The 12,764-nt window shown below is 55.9% G+C and overlaps 1 protein-coding gene across 2 annotated transcripts in view; it reads left to right on the top strand.

The window, feature by feature from the left end:
- IFFO2 (intermediate filament family orphan 2) overlaps positions 1-12,764 on the top strand; it is a 46,627-nt gene that overhangs the window by 20,732 nt on the left and 13,131 nt on the right. The window contains exons 2-3 of one of the 2 annotated variants that reach the window (XM_010957764.3): positions 11,062-11,122; positions 12,314-12,409. In XM_010957764.3, the coding sequence (XP_010956066.2) occupies positions 11,062-11,122; positions 12,314-12,409 (157 nt within the window). The remainder of the gene's footprint in view (positions 1-11,061; positions 11,123-12,313; positions 12,410-12,764) is intronic. The other variant, XM_074377297.1, reaches the window with a different exon arrangement.

Here is a 12,764-nt window from a genome sequence, read left to right on the forward strand (position 1 = left end):
GAAATTCTGACCCGTGCTACAGCACGGATGAACCTTGAGGACATTATGCTAAGTGCACTAAGCCAGTCACAAAGGGAGAAACACTGTATGATTTCACTTGTATGAGGGACCTAGAGCAGTCAGTCATAGAGACACAAAGTAGAATGGTGGTTGCCAGGGGCTGGGGGGAGGGGGGGGGAAGACTTGTTTAATGGGGACAGAGTTTCGGTTTTGCCGGACGAAGAGTTCTGGAGATGGATGGTGGTGATGGTTGCACAACAATTTGAACGCACTTAATGCCACTGAACTGTACACTTAAAAATGGTTAAAATTGTAAATTTTACATTATGAGTATTTTACTACAATTTTTAAAAAAGGTACAGAAGGGGACTGAGTGACAAGTCTCCTTCCCACCCCTGTCCCCAGCCATGAGGCTCTCCCTCTGGAGGTAACCACTGTTTTCAGTGTGGTGGTAGACCCTTGCTTTCTTTCCCTTCTCCTACCCCGGGTACCGATGGGCAGGGGCAATTCAGACGGGGCCCCGTCACTCATGGGCAGAGCAAAAATGTCTCCCAGCCCCGAGAGCCCGGAATGAGCACCCCCTCCCATTCCCACTCCCAGGGCACGAGGCAGCGGTGCCTAGTTCTCCCAGCCCCGATGGGTCGGAAGGACTGAGCACCTAAGGCTGGGGTGTAGGGCAGAGGTCCCTCCTGGAGGGAGCTCCGGAACTCGCTGCCCCTCTTGCAGTGGGAGGAGAATACTCTCAGTTCAGTCCTGTGCCCCTGAGTGAGCACTTGGGAAATGTTTGCTGACTCTGTCGTGGGGGAGAGAAGATGGAATCTAAGCCCACAGCCAGAGGGGCTGGGCTGCGGCAGACTCTGAGTCTGCTGGGCTGGGCATCCCAGAAACACCCGACGTTCACTCACCAGAGCGTTCTCGGGGCCGGGTCTTGTACCAGTGCTGGGGCGTGGTGATGAGATGGCCTTCTGTGTGTCTTTGTTTGAGGGCTCCATGTGTCATCAGATGTTGACAGCAGGGAGATTGGTTTGGTACCCGGGGATCCTGCCAGGTGCCCGGGGCTCTGATCATCTACAAAGCAGAGCTGCCTCCCCAGGCTGAGCCGCCCATTCTCCGTGGCAGGAGAGACAACAGGAAGACCACATTCTGTGGTGAATCGGTGCTTATCTACAGAGCATTTACGAGGAGCTGGGCTCTTGGCTAAGCGTGTAACACATGCAGATTCATTTCATATACCAGCCCCACGAGGCAGGTGCCTCTGTTAGCCCCCACCTTAAAGATGGGGAACCAGGAGCACAGGAGGTTCAGTGCTTTGCCCCAGCCGGTTGTGGGGGTGGGACAGGTGGCAGGGCTGTGGGCAGATCGGTCTCGGCCAGTGCAGGTAGAACGCTAGGATAGGGCCTTTCTGCCCCAAGAAGTGAGTCAACAGGCAAAGCCAATACCCTGGCTAAGCAGCCTTTTCCAGGTCAGTGCCGGTGACCTGGGGGGTACACATCTGTGCTGACCCAGGGCTGGTAATTTGGGGGTGTTTTCTGAACAGTGTGCTGGGCGGCATGGCAGGGAGTGTGGTTTATGAAGTCGATGAGACAGTCTTACCGCTGAGAGGCTGCCCGGATTTGAAGTCAGATGGACCTGGACCTGGCCTGGGGCAAGTCATTTCACCTGGGCCTTGGTTTTCTTGCCTATAAAGTGGGAGTGATAATGCCTGGCTCACAGAGCTATGGTGGGAGTACAGTGACTTTCACTAAGTGCACAAAATAAGCATTCTACAGTAAAAGCAAGTCCTCCCTTCCTCCAGGAGAGCAGAGTCTTATGAGAGAGGCAGAGAAGGGAAAATGTACAGCACCCTGGAAGCCATGAAGAAGGCATGCGCCGAGGCTGGAAGCACTGTGCCCCTAAGTGAGCACAGTGACTCATTCTGGGGGGAATCAGGAAGGGCTTCCTGGAGGAGGTGATGAAGGTGTCACAAGCCTGGAAGAGGTTGGAAATGGTGCTCCAGAAACTTCACAGAGGCCTGTGATTTGGGCCAAGATTCCTCTTCACTGCAAGATGCTCACTGAGCCACTTCTTGGAGTGGCTTACTTGGTTGGGGGGTTGTGCCCACTGGGTTTGGTTTCTAGACAGAGGCGCTGGAAGGAGGGCACTGCCCTGCACACAGCTCTGGGTGACGGGTGTCCACAGAGCTGCAGGTCGCCAAATAAATGATACCGAAGTGGGAATGGGAGTGATACTGGGCCCCCGGACAGCTGTGGACACCAGGTGACTGGAACAGAAGACTCGTAAGCAGCTAGAATCTTGGATTGGCACTGGGGCAGGTGACCAGGGGCATTTCCGGGCCCGTGAGAATGCCCTTCAGTGTCTTGTGCCTGCCAGAGTGGCACCATGAAACCAGCAGGGCTCTGGCTGGTGGGACCCCCCTCCTGCCTTGGTCTCAGCTTCTGTCATGGTGGCCCTCGTCAGGGCAGACCTCAAAGGCTGAGCACGTGCCTGTTCATTCTTAGGGCATGTCTGGGAGCACCAAGGGCAGAAGCAGGACACTTGCTGGGTTTTGTTGGCAGTGGAATCAGCGGTGTCAGCATCTGGTTCCTTTCCCTCAGCCACCCCAACCCCCATGTGCCCCTGGTCCCCCAGCTGAGTGACAGTGGCATTTCACTCATTCTCATTATCTCCCTGCGGAGAGCCCCAGAGGCCAGCCAGCTGCCCTGGAAAGTCACTGCGAGAGTGGGGATGACTCCATGCAGCTCAGCCCCACAGCCCGTTGGTAGGGCTTGCTTTTACCTCCCTGCTAGGAAAATTCACTAATTCACTAGCCACTCTCTCAGTGGCTTCCAGATCCCCAGAAGATCAGGGCAGGATGCAGAACGGTCCCTGCTGAGGTGGTCCAGGCCTTACACACCCTCCTGTGCCTGTCCCCGACCCCCAGACCAGTGCAGGCAGGGTTAACACCAGAGATGAGAACGGCTGTTGTCCAGCAAGGGGGCCTGTGTACCTTCACTTAAGCTCATTTAATGTTGGTGAACCCTGCAAGGCAGGATATCTACCCTCATTTCACAGAGAAGGAAACTGAGGTTTCTAGCTAGTGGGAGGCGGGCCCTCCACGAACCGCACAGTGGCAGACGGCTTTCTCTGTTTGCCTGCTCTTCTTAGTGGGGCCGGTGGAGAATCTTATCCCTGATTCTACAAGGCTGGCGCAGCTCATGGAAAGCCCTCCAGCACTGATTAGAGAGTGAATGAGTGCATGCGGCCACCCCACCCCCAGCTCGTCGGTGACTGGTGGTGAGGACAGGGGTCAGTGGCCCGATCCTGTTACCCAGGATAACTCTGGATGGCGGTGACGTCCCTGAGGTTGTCACCTCTTCCGGGCTCCAAGGAAGGGCCACATCCAGTGTCTGCTGCAAGTGTCATATCCAGAGGGACTCTCAGAGATCATATTAGAGACATATTAGAGACTGAGGCCCAGACTGAGGAAAACGGACCTGCTGCGGTCATGCAGTAAATTAGTGACAGAGTCAGGACTTGAACCAGGATCTCCTGCCTTCTAGTCCAGAACCCCCTCCTCCTCAGGGTGCTTCTCTGTGGACCTTGGTCGCCCGCCTGCCCCCGAGCAGCCCAGTCCTCTCCTCTGGGATCCCTGGAGGCAGCTCCTGTTTCAGGGTGTGTGTGTGTGTGTGTGTGTGTGTGTGTGTATGTGTATGTGTGTGAGTGTGCTAGGGAGAGGTGCACACTTAAGAGGGTGGCTCAGCCCGGCCCATCCCCTGCTCGCAGCCTGTGCCCCGGCCTGCCCGGGCCATTACCGCCCGCCTATAATGGAATCGGCTGCCCTGGTTAAGTGTTCACATTAAATTAATGCCTCCTCCACGGAGACAATCAGTTGGCATTTAATTTGTGTTTCCTTTGGAGCAGCAGAGTACAGCTGGGCAGCCGGGCCTCTGATGGGCACGTCTGTGAGGCATCTCTTCCCCAGATCAGGGGCTCAGTGCCGATAGGTGCACCAGAGTCCAGGGAGGAGGATGGTGAGCGCGGGTGAGGCAGTGCGGGAGGTACGCGGAGAGTGGGGCGTGGGGGAGGGGAGGCCTCTCCGCTCACAGGCTGGCGGACCCGGCCCTCCTTTTACTGGGGAGAGAAGATACAGTAAACCAGATGAGAGGAGGACGTCAGGAGATGGAGAGACTCCATGCGTTTCAGTGTTGGGCTTCCTGGGAGGGGGACCTCCCTCAGAGAAAAATGGGTTCACACCACGGATTCCCGGCCCCACCCCCACTCCCACTCCCCGTATTGCTCATCTGTATTTTTTTTTCCTGCCACAAACATGAATTTTTTAAAATTTTATATTTTATTGAAGTGGAGTTGATTTAAATGTTAGTTTCAGGTGTACGGTAAAGCGAATTTAGTTATACACATGCGTACAGACATAGGTAGATACATATATTTTCAGATTCTTTTCCGTTAAAGCTTGTTACAAGAAACTGAATATAGTTCCCTGTGCTATACAGTAGGTTCTTGTTGTTTATCTATTTTAAATATAGTCGTGTGTCACAAACGTGAATTGCTTGTGATCTTAGACAAGGAGGGTGGTGTGGAGTGAGGAAGTTGACTTACTTGTGACTTGTCAGCTCTCTGGGGGGTGCTCAGAAGAAACTAAGGGGTGAAGGCCCACCGAGCGCCCACTCTGATCTGTTACCCATTGGCTTCTGGGAAACTGCATTTGAAGAAGGGTCCCCCTGGTCTTTGCCCCCTAGTCTGTCCCCCGGATCTGCCTCCCTGCCTGCACAGCCTTGTCCTCCAGCTCGGATATTAGTCTAGAGAAAAGCCTGCCAGTGAGGGCACCGGCTGGGTCGCAGCTCTGCTGCAGAGCCCTGGGGACAGGGGGGCAGAGTGGCTCCAGCACGTCCCCGCCTGTCTCCTGGCAGCCCTCACCCAGCCGTGCTGCAGTGGGGTGAGCTCCCCGTGGCCCGGGTGGAAATTGCCCTCCGCCCATCTGCCCTGCGCCAGAGGCAGGGCCCACGCTTGGCCCAGAATGAAGTTTTCCACTGGCGGCTCCAGCCCAGTCTCACCTGAGCTTGCTTCCCATCACCTGAGTGAGTCGGCCTGGGCGTGCCGGCGGCTCACCTTCCCTGGAAAGGTGTGGACCGTTCCCATGGCGCCCTCCCAGCTCTCTGAGGTCTGGCTGCTGGAGCCAGCCGTGGGACTCTGCAGTTCACCCTGAGCCACGGAGCATCAGCTGTCTGCTCTGTGCGAGGGCTGGGGCTGAGCGTTTTCACCCGTATGTCATTCTCACAGCCACCCTCCAAAGGGGCGCTGTGCTCCCCATCTCACAGATGAGGCAGCTGGGGCCCAGAGAGGGTAACTGCCTTGCCCAAAGTCACACAGCTGGGAAGTGGCGGGGGCAGGATTCGAACCCAGCCTCTTGGTGCTCAGGAGTCTCCAGGACTTTCTCCCAAGAAGCCCCAGGGCTGTCCCAGGAACCTAAATTGTCCTGCTGGGGCTGCACCCACTTTCTTCTGGAGCTGGAGCCCAGGAGCGCCTTTCTGTGCCTGCACAGGAAGTGAAAAGTCTGTGAGTCAGTCCCTCTGCAGTGACTTCAGCTTGGCTTTCCGCCCCTCAGTAGACCAGGCTTTGTGGCCCCTTTCCTGTGGGTCTGTGTGTCATCATGAGCCGACGGGGGAGGGGAGACCCTGGCCCTCAGTGTGGTGTCGAAGCTGCCCTTCCCCTCCCCCCAGTGCTCTGTGGCGACTTCTCGTCCATCACGTGGTCCAGCCGTGGCTCCTCCGGAATGCGGGGAGACCACATCTGGCTGAGGCGGTGCGGCCACCTCCCCCTCCTGGCCACCTCCTCACACGTGGGCTCCTTGTGTTGTGATGGTGGCTGAGAGCTCAGCTGGGGAGTCACTTCCTCTCCCTGAGCTCATTGTCCTGAGCTCCCTGCTTCCCCTGCCCAGCCTGGAGGGCGGTGGGAAGTGGGAGAGGCAAGGCTTCTTCTCCCTGCCTGCTTCCTGCCCTGGCTGGCCCTCCCCCTGGCCTGGCCTCTCCCCAGGGGGCTCTGGAGCCAAGTGGATGGAGAGGAGCCCCGGCTGGGGCCGTGCAGACTGAGGATGTTCCAGGCCGAGGGGCTCTGGCTGGAGAGGGGGTGAGCAGGAGGTCCCACAGCTTGGGACATTCATTCATTCATTCAACAAATCTGTTCAACAACTGACTCCCTACCAAGTGCGGGTGGGTTTAGGTGCAGGAAGTACAGCTGTGAGCGTAGTTACAGCCAGTTCTTTGTCCAGCACGGCTGTGTTGCGGATCATGCCCAGTGGGTTTGGACACCAGTCAGCAGAGGAATTGGAATGGCTGAATCGCAGGGGGCAGTAGGCTGGGCTGGGGAGATGAGCCCTGAAATCCAGTCCAGCCAGAACTGGCCCGTGGCTGGGGGCCAGTCACATGACCATCAGAGGATGTGGGAACTGAGTGGCTTTTCTTGAGTGTCCCTGGGATGTGTTGGGTTCATACTGTGTCTCAGCTACAGATGGAGAGACTGAGGCTCTGAGCGATGGAGGCAGATGCCAGGGGAGGCAGAGCTGGGGTTCAGTCTCATGTCTTTCCCCCTCGCTCCTCATGAGCTCTGTCTTGGGCCGGGGGAGGGGAAGGCGCTCTTCTGTCCACTCCCCGGGTGACCCTGCACCTCACTTTCCTTATCTGAACGCTCAGAGGTGTGGTCCACATGAACTCTGGTCCCTTTCAGCCTTCACTTCTAGAGAGTCTCTGAGTCTCTTGTCTCCGCAAAATAGAAAACCCCTGTTGCTGGCTGTGTGATGCTGGGGGAGGGGCTTCAAGCTTTTGGACTCCAGCTTCTTCATCGATAACGTGGAGATAATAATAACCCGACCTGAAGGTTACTGTGAACCTGAAATGTGAAGCCTCTGGGGACGGTGCCTGGAGCATTGTAAGCACTCGGTCTGTGTTAGCCACCCTGTCCCATCATCATCAACACCATCATCATCGTCATTGTCATCCTCGTCACTGCCACCATCGTCCATCCTGCCTGCTTTAGAGGCTGGCGTGAGCATCATAGACTGAGCACTTTGAGGAGCTGGCACTCACATGAAGTTGCTGTTGAAGGATGCCTGCAGGTCGCGGGAGACTAAGAAGATGCTGGGGGCGACAGAAGGTCTCCTTGGTGTGATTGGGGCCTGGCCAGTGCCAGCTGGGGCCTCAGTGCTGTTTGGGGGTGGTGAAGATGGAGGGCTGTCCATCGCTGTCCCTGGTGTCATGGGCTGGCTCTTTGGGTGGGAGCCATGCTTGATGAGATGCCACAGCCAAGCCACCCCAGAAGACGGCACCCTGAGGCCTGCTGCCTCAAGCTTGAGCTCAAGGAGGGAAAACAATGGATGTGGCTGCTGGGGCTTAGGTAGGAGATGACATTTGAGACAAGCCTGGGAGAGCGGATAGATTTCCCGAGGCTGAAGAGGGGAGAGGGAGAGGGAATCCAGTTACCTCTGAGTTTGTTTCCTCATCTGCAAAATAGGGACCACTGTTAGGGGAAGGTGAAATGATATTTTATATTTTGTATGTATATGAAGGGCCGATATAGTGGACGTCACCCAGAACGTGACCAATAAATGCCCCACCCTCCTGTCCCTTCAAGAGATAAGAATTTGGAAGTTTTATGAGCTGATGGGTCAGGGCAGGCAGGGGTGGATCTAAATGATTCAGGCCATCTTGACATTGGCTAGAGTTGTTTGTGTGCGGTGGGCCTTCATTTTCCCACCTGTAAAATGGGGAGGTTTCTCTGCAGCCTCACAGCCCACTGTGTGAGCTCGGAGAGGCAGGGCGGCAAAGACTTAAAGGACATGACATTCACCAGCCCCTGACCAGAATGGGTGTGTCCCCTCACGGTGGCAGCTGGCTACTCCCTGGCCTTCCTGCTGGCCCATCTTTGCTTATGTTGGTACCTCTGCCTGAAACACCCGTCCTGCTGAAACCTTACTCCTGTGGGAGGATCCAGGTCAGGGGAGGGGACCGTTCCTGGGAAGCAGGTTTTGGAATGTCAGAGCTCACAACTTGGTGGACCAGTTTTCAGTTAAGCTGCATGTTTCCTCCCCCAGGCTCAGCTGCAGTGAATGCAGGGCATCTGGGGCGCCTTAAGGAACATCACCCGTCCATCCTTTCACACCAGTCAGCCAGAGTAGCTGAAGGGCAAGGCTTTTCTGCACTGTCAACATCGGAGCCGGCACAGCCAGGCTTTCCTGCCGCGGCTGGGAGGGGACATCAGCGTGGGCAGCGGATTCTGTTTGTCAAGCCAGCTGCTGTCTATACACAGGCATCCTTCCTTGGTCTCCTGCGGGCAGGTGCACCGGCTGCCCACCCAGTCCAGCTCTGGAAAGAAAAGGCCCATGAAATCATTTGTGCAAATGTATCAGGGGTGCAGTGTAGCGAGGTGATGGGGACACCAAAGTGCCTTCTGCAGGGGAGCTCGTTAGAAATGAGCCCTATCCCAGACCTGCTGCATCTGGGTCTGCCTGTGTGCAAGATGCCCTGGTGTGATTCCCATGCACAGCATAGTTGGACACTGGATGCTTTAGGGCATAGGCTAGGCTTGAATCCCATCCCTGCTTACTAGCTGTGTGACCTTAGACAAGTTACCCCGCCTCTCTGAACCTCAGCTCTCTCATCCACAGAATGGATTTGGGGAGCAATACTTTCCCCAAGAGGGTTAATAATTCATATGAAAGCTGATAAGATGCGTATGAGGCACTGAGCCCTGTGCATGGGACTCAGACCTGCTCACCAGTCAGCGGCTGCTACACCTGCAGCTAATGTGTATGGAGATCCAAAGACATGGCTTGTGTTCTGACTCTGGGTTGACCTGGGGCGGATTGCTTTCCTTTGCTGGGCCTCAATTTCCCCATCTGTTCATTGGGTCTGTTGACCCCTGCCCTGCCTTCCTCACAAGAAGGTTGCTTAAAGGAACACTGGGGGTTGGGGGCTGGGCTTCTTCCCCAAAAGCCTGTCTGGGAAATGGGTGTGTGTGTCGGGGGTGAGATGTCCCTGGGTGTCTGCATCTTCACCCCTCGCTGCCGCCTCCCCTGCTGTTGTTGCAAGACTCAGTGGTGAGGCCAGCCTCAGGAGTCAGGCTGTAGCCAAAGCCACCCAGGCCCTCCCTTGTCCCTGCTCTGCTCAGCGGCTTTGGAATCAAGTCCCCTGCCCCCCTCAGGGCAACGTGGCCAGGAGGGATGATTCAGCTCAGGACCTGTGTTTTGGGCCTTGGCCTCCCTTGAGGGAAGCCCCAGATGCCCCATGCTACTGGGTGAGGGGAAGGTGGCCTGAGAACTTCTGCCCACCTGGGATTCCTGTTCCGCATGGAGGGCCTGGGGCCGGAATCCTGCCCTGTCCCTGACATACGGGGTGACTTTAGGCGAATTCCTTGTACACGCTGGGCCTCAGTTTCCCTTTTTTACAATGCGGGTGTTCAGTGAGACCATCCCGCCTCGGTTAGACCCTTAGATTCTCTTGCTGCTTCTCCTTAGCCTCCTCCGTGCCCCTCATCCTGGGCAGGACCCCTGCCCCAGCCCCACTGCCTACTAGGTTCTGGACCCTGCAGCCCAGGGCAGATCTAGACCTCGCCGCCAATACTGGGGGCTGGTAAAGACCAAAAGGAGCGGGGCAGGGGGAGCCAGTTTGTCCTCTGGGAGCCCTGGCCAGGGCCATCGTGTCTCATGTGGGAAAGAGGAGGAATTTTCCTCTGTGTGTGCAAACAGTATCCGTTTTCTCTTGTTTCCAAAAGCCGGTGATGTAACCCACTCTCCATCCATTCCCTCCCCTCTGGCCTATTTTTAGCTGGCCCCGACAGCATCCTAAAATGCTTCCAGACCTGCCTGCTCTGAGGCCATGTAGGGAGGCAGCCGTAGGGTGAGGAAAGAGAGACGCTCCCGGTCTTGTCTGTCCCAGGATGGAGGGAGGGAAGGAGCCTGCCACTCTGGGGAGTGAGGGGATGTGGGTGGGGAGTGAATTAGGGCTCTGATGGGTCCTGGGTCTACAGGGAGCCTGGCTGGGTCACCAGCACTCAATCCGGAGCCTGGTTTGAGTCCTGGCCCCACCTGTCCTCACCCTGACCTTGGGCACCTGATTGCCTTGCTTTCTTCACCTGTAATGGGGATCATGGTGGCATCTCCATTAGAGGTTTGTTTTGAGGATTGAAGTATATCACGAGAACAGTGCCTGGGACAAAGTGAGCATGCAGTTAAGGTGAGCTGGTATTGTGGTGGCTCTAATGCTTACCACCCCACCCTACCTCCAGTTAGTGCTGGGCGTCCACTGTGAGCCCCTGTGCCTTCTCTCCTCTATCCTTTCCTGTCCCACTATCAGCCAATGTGTACACAAACAAGATGACACATGGAAGGCCCCTGGAACTGAGCCTACCTAATAAGCATTAAATAAATGAGAGTCGTAATTTTGTTTGTTTGTTTTAGTGTAATCAAACAGACCTGGGTTCGAAGTCCAGCCCTACCTGCTAACTAGCTGTGTATCTTTGGGCAAGACATTTAACCTCTCTGAGCCTCAGTTTCCTCACCTGTAAGATAGGGATACTAACAGCTAGGTAGGAGATGTCTCTCTTGGTTACGGTAGGTTACAGGACAAGTAGACTCCGAGATTGCAATGGTTAGCATGGTAAGTTTATTTCTTGTGGGTGCAAAGAAGAGCCTGAGTGTGTGCTGGCTGCAGCCTGGCTCCCGAATCTAGCCCCAGTACCACACTTTGCAGCAACAGAAGGAGCAGCAACACAGTACTTTACAGTTTGTGTGAAGTGGGGTGGCGGTCCCTCCTGCCGTCATTGCTGTGCTCATGGCTTGCGCATGGCGCTGGTCACCACCACCTGGTATTATGGTTATGTGTCAGCCTGGCCGTCCTCCCCAACCACTTCTAGACTGGGAGCTCAGAGGGGCAGGCAGGGATGGAGTCATTGCTGCACCTTCCTTGCCCAGCCAGGGGATGGGCCCAGGGTGGGTGCTGGCATTCTGTTTGAGGCTGGACTGTCCTCCAGGGGAGGCCACCCTCTGACCACTGTCCTTCTTGGCTCTTGCAGATGGGAGGAGGAGCTCGCCAAGCGCATGAACCTGCAGACCATGGTGGACACGCTGCAGGAGGTAAGAGCCGTCGGGGGTCTGACCTGGAGAGGCTCGTGGGAGAACCATGTGGCCACAGGGCAAAGCTGGGGGCAGTTTCCAGCACAGCCTCTCGTCTGTGCTGCCTCCTGCTGCCTCAGGCTCTTCTCAGTGGAGCCGGAGGGCCTCTCCAGCTTGCCCTGCTTCGGGGCTGGGAAGGCACCAGCACAGTTTTGCAGAAAAGCTCGGGTCCAGGAAGCTGGGGCTGAGTCCCGGTGCGGCCCCCCGGCTTGCCGGAACTGACTTGGAGCTGAGTGCCTGGGAGGGAACCGGTGGGCGTCTCACAGGTGGGCTCCCGGCCCCAGGGCGGTTGTGAGGACACTGTCTCGCTCTCCTGGCTCGGTGGCTCTGCATTCTGGGCCCTGCTTCTCACTCGCCTGCTGGGTACCTTGGGCAGCAAACTTTACCCTCTCGGTCTCTGTTCTCTCAGCCAAATGGGCACAAGAGTGGCGAACCCATGAGAAGGCTTGGAAAGCTCTTTCAAACATTTTTTTTAAATGCAAATATTTAAAGCATTGATCTTCTAAGGAAGTTAGAGATGGGTTAAAATAATGTCAATATGTGGAAGGAAAAGGATGACCGTCCCTCCCCTTCTTTTATAACGAAGTACTTTTTACTTTACAAACGTATGACATGCTCATGGTCAAATATTTGAAAAATTCAGAAAAGCACAGAGAGGAAAACAAACTTACTTCCGGTTCTCCCCCCTCCACTGTTGAGAAGTTGCGAGCGACCTTCTGGTCTTTTCTGTGCAAACAGGCACATGCCCTAGATATGTATATTCAGTTACGCTGACACATGTGCTGTTGCCATTCTGGAGATCAGAGATGGTTAAATATCAGTGGTTCTACATGAATCAACCTACTATTTTAACCGATTGGAATCACTTTTACATTCAGCTGCTCTTTTTCTCTTAATGTCTGCCATGGATTTTTCCACACGATAACTATTCCTTTGAGAAGTGTTTCAAGCTGAGCTGTGCCCTGCAGTGAGCGAGGGCTGAGTGGGGATCCAGGCTGGGACCAGATCCTTGGTGCCCCTTCCTTCCCTGGTACATGAGCGCCCAGCTTGGTGGGACATCAGGCGTCCGGGGCTCTGGACCTGTGTTCCAGCCCCTCCTCCCCTTGGGGAGCCCGGCTCCCCTAAGCCCTCCCCCATCTCCATCCCCCGTAGGCAGCGCAGGAGGCCGAAGCCATCCAGGAGGAGATGAACGAGAAGATTGAACGTCTCAAGGCTGAGCTGGTGGTGTTTAAGGGGCTCATGAGTGATGTAAGTGCCACCAGCTGCCACCCCTGGCGTCATGCCCTCCCCCAACACCCATCATGCAAAATGCTTCATTCACTCCTAGGCTCCAGAGCTCGGCTTCTAGTTAGAGTCCTGGCTGGCTGCGTTTGACCCGTGAGGATGACGGATGCATCGGAGACCAGGCCCCTTTCCCCGCCCCCTACCCACTTCTGCTTCCCTTGGTCTGAGTAGAGATGCATTAATCCGCTGCTTAACCCATCCCGCCCTCCCCGGGGCTCCTCTGATAGTCTGTGTGTGTTTGCTCGACTCCTGCCAGCTCCCCACGATGAGGGCAGGTTGTGGCCGTGGGCCTCGGCATCTGGGCACAGTGCAGGCCGAC

This window comes from Camelus bactrianus, chromosome 13 (assembly GCF_048773025.1).
Source record: "Camelus bactrianus isolate YW-2024 breed Bactrian camel chromosome 13, ASM4877302v1, whole genome shotgun sequence".
NCBI lineage: Eukaryota > Metazoa > Chordata > Mammalia > Artiodactyla > Camelidae > Camelus > Camelus bactrianus.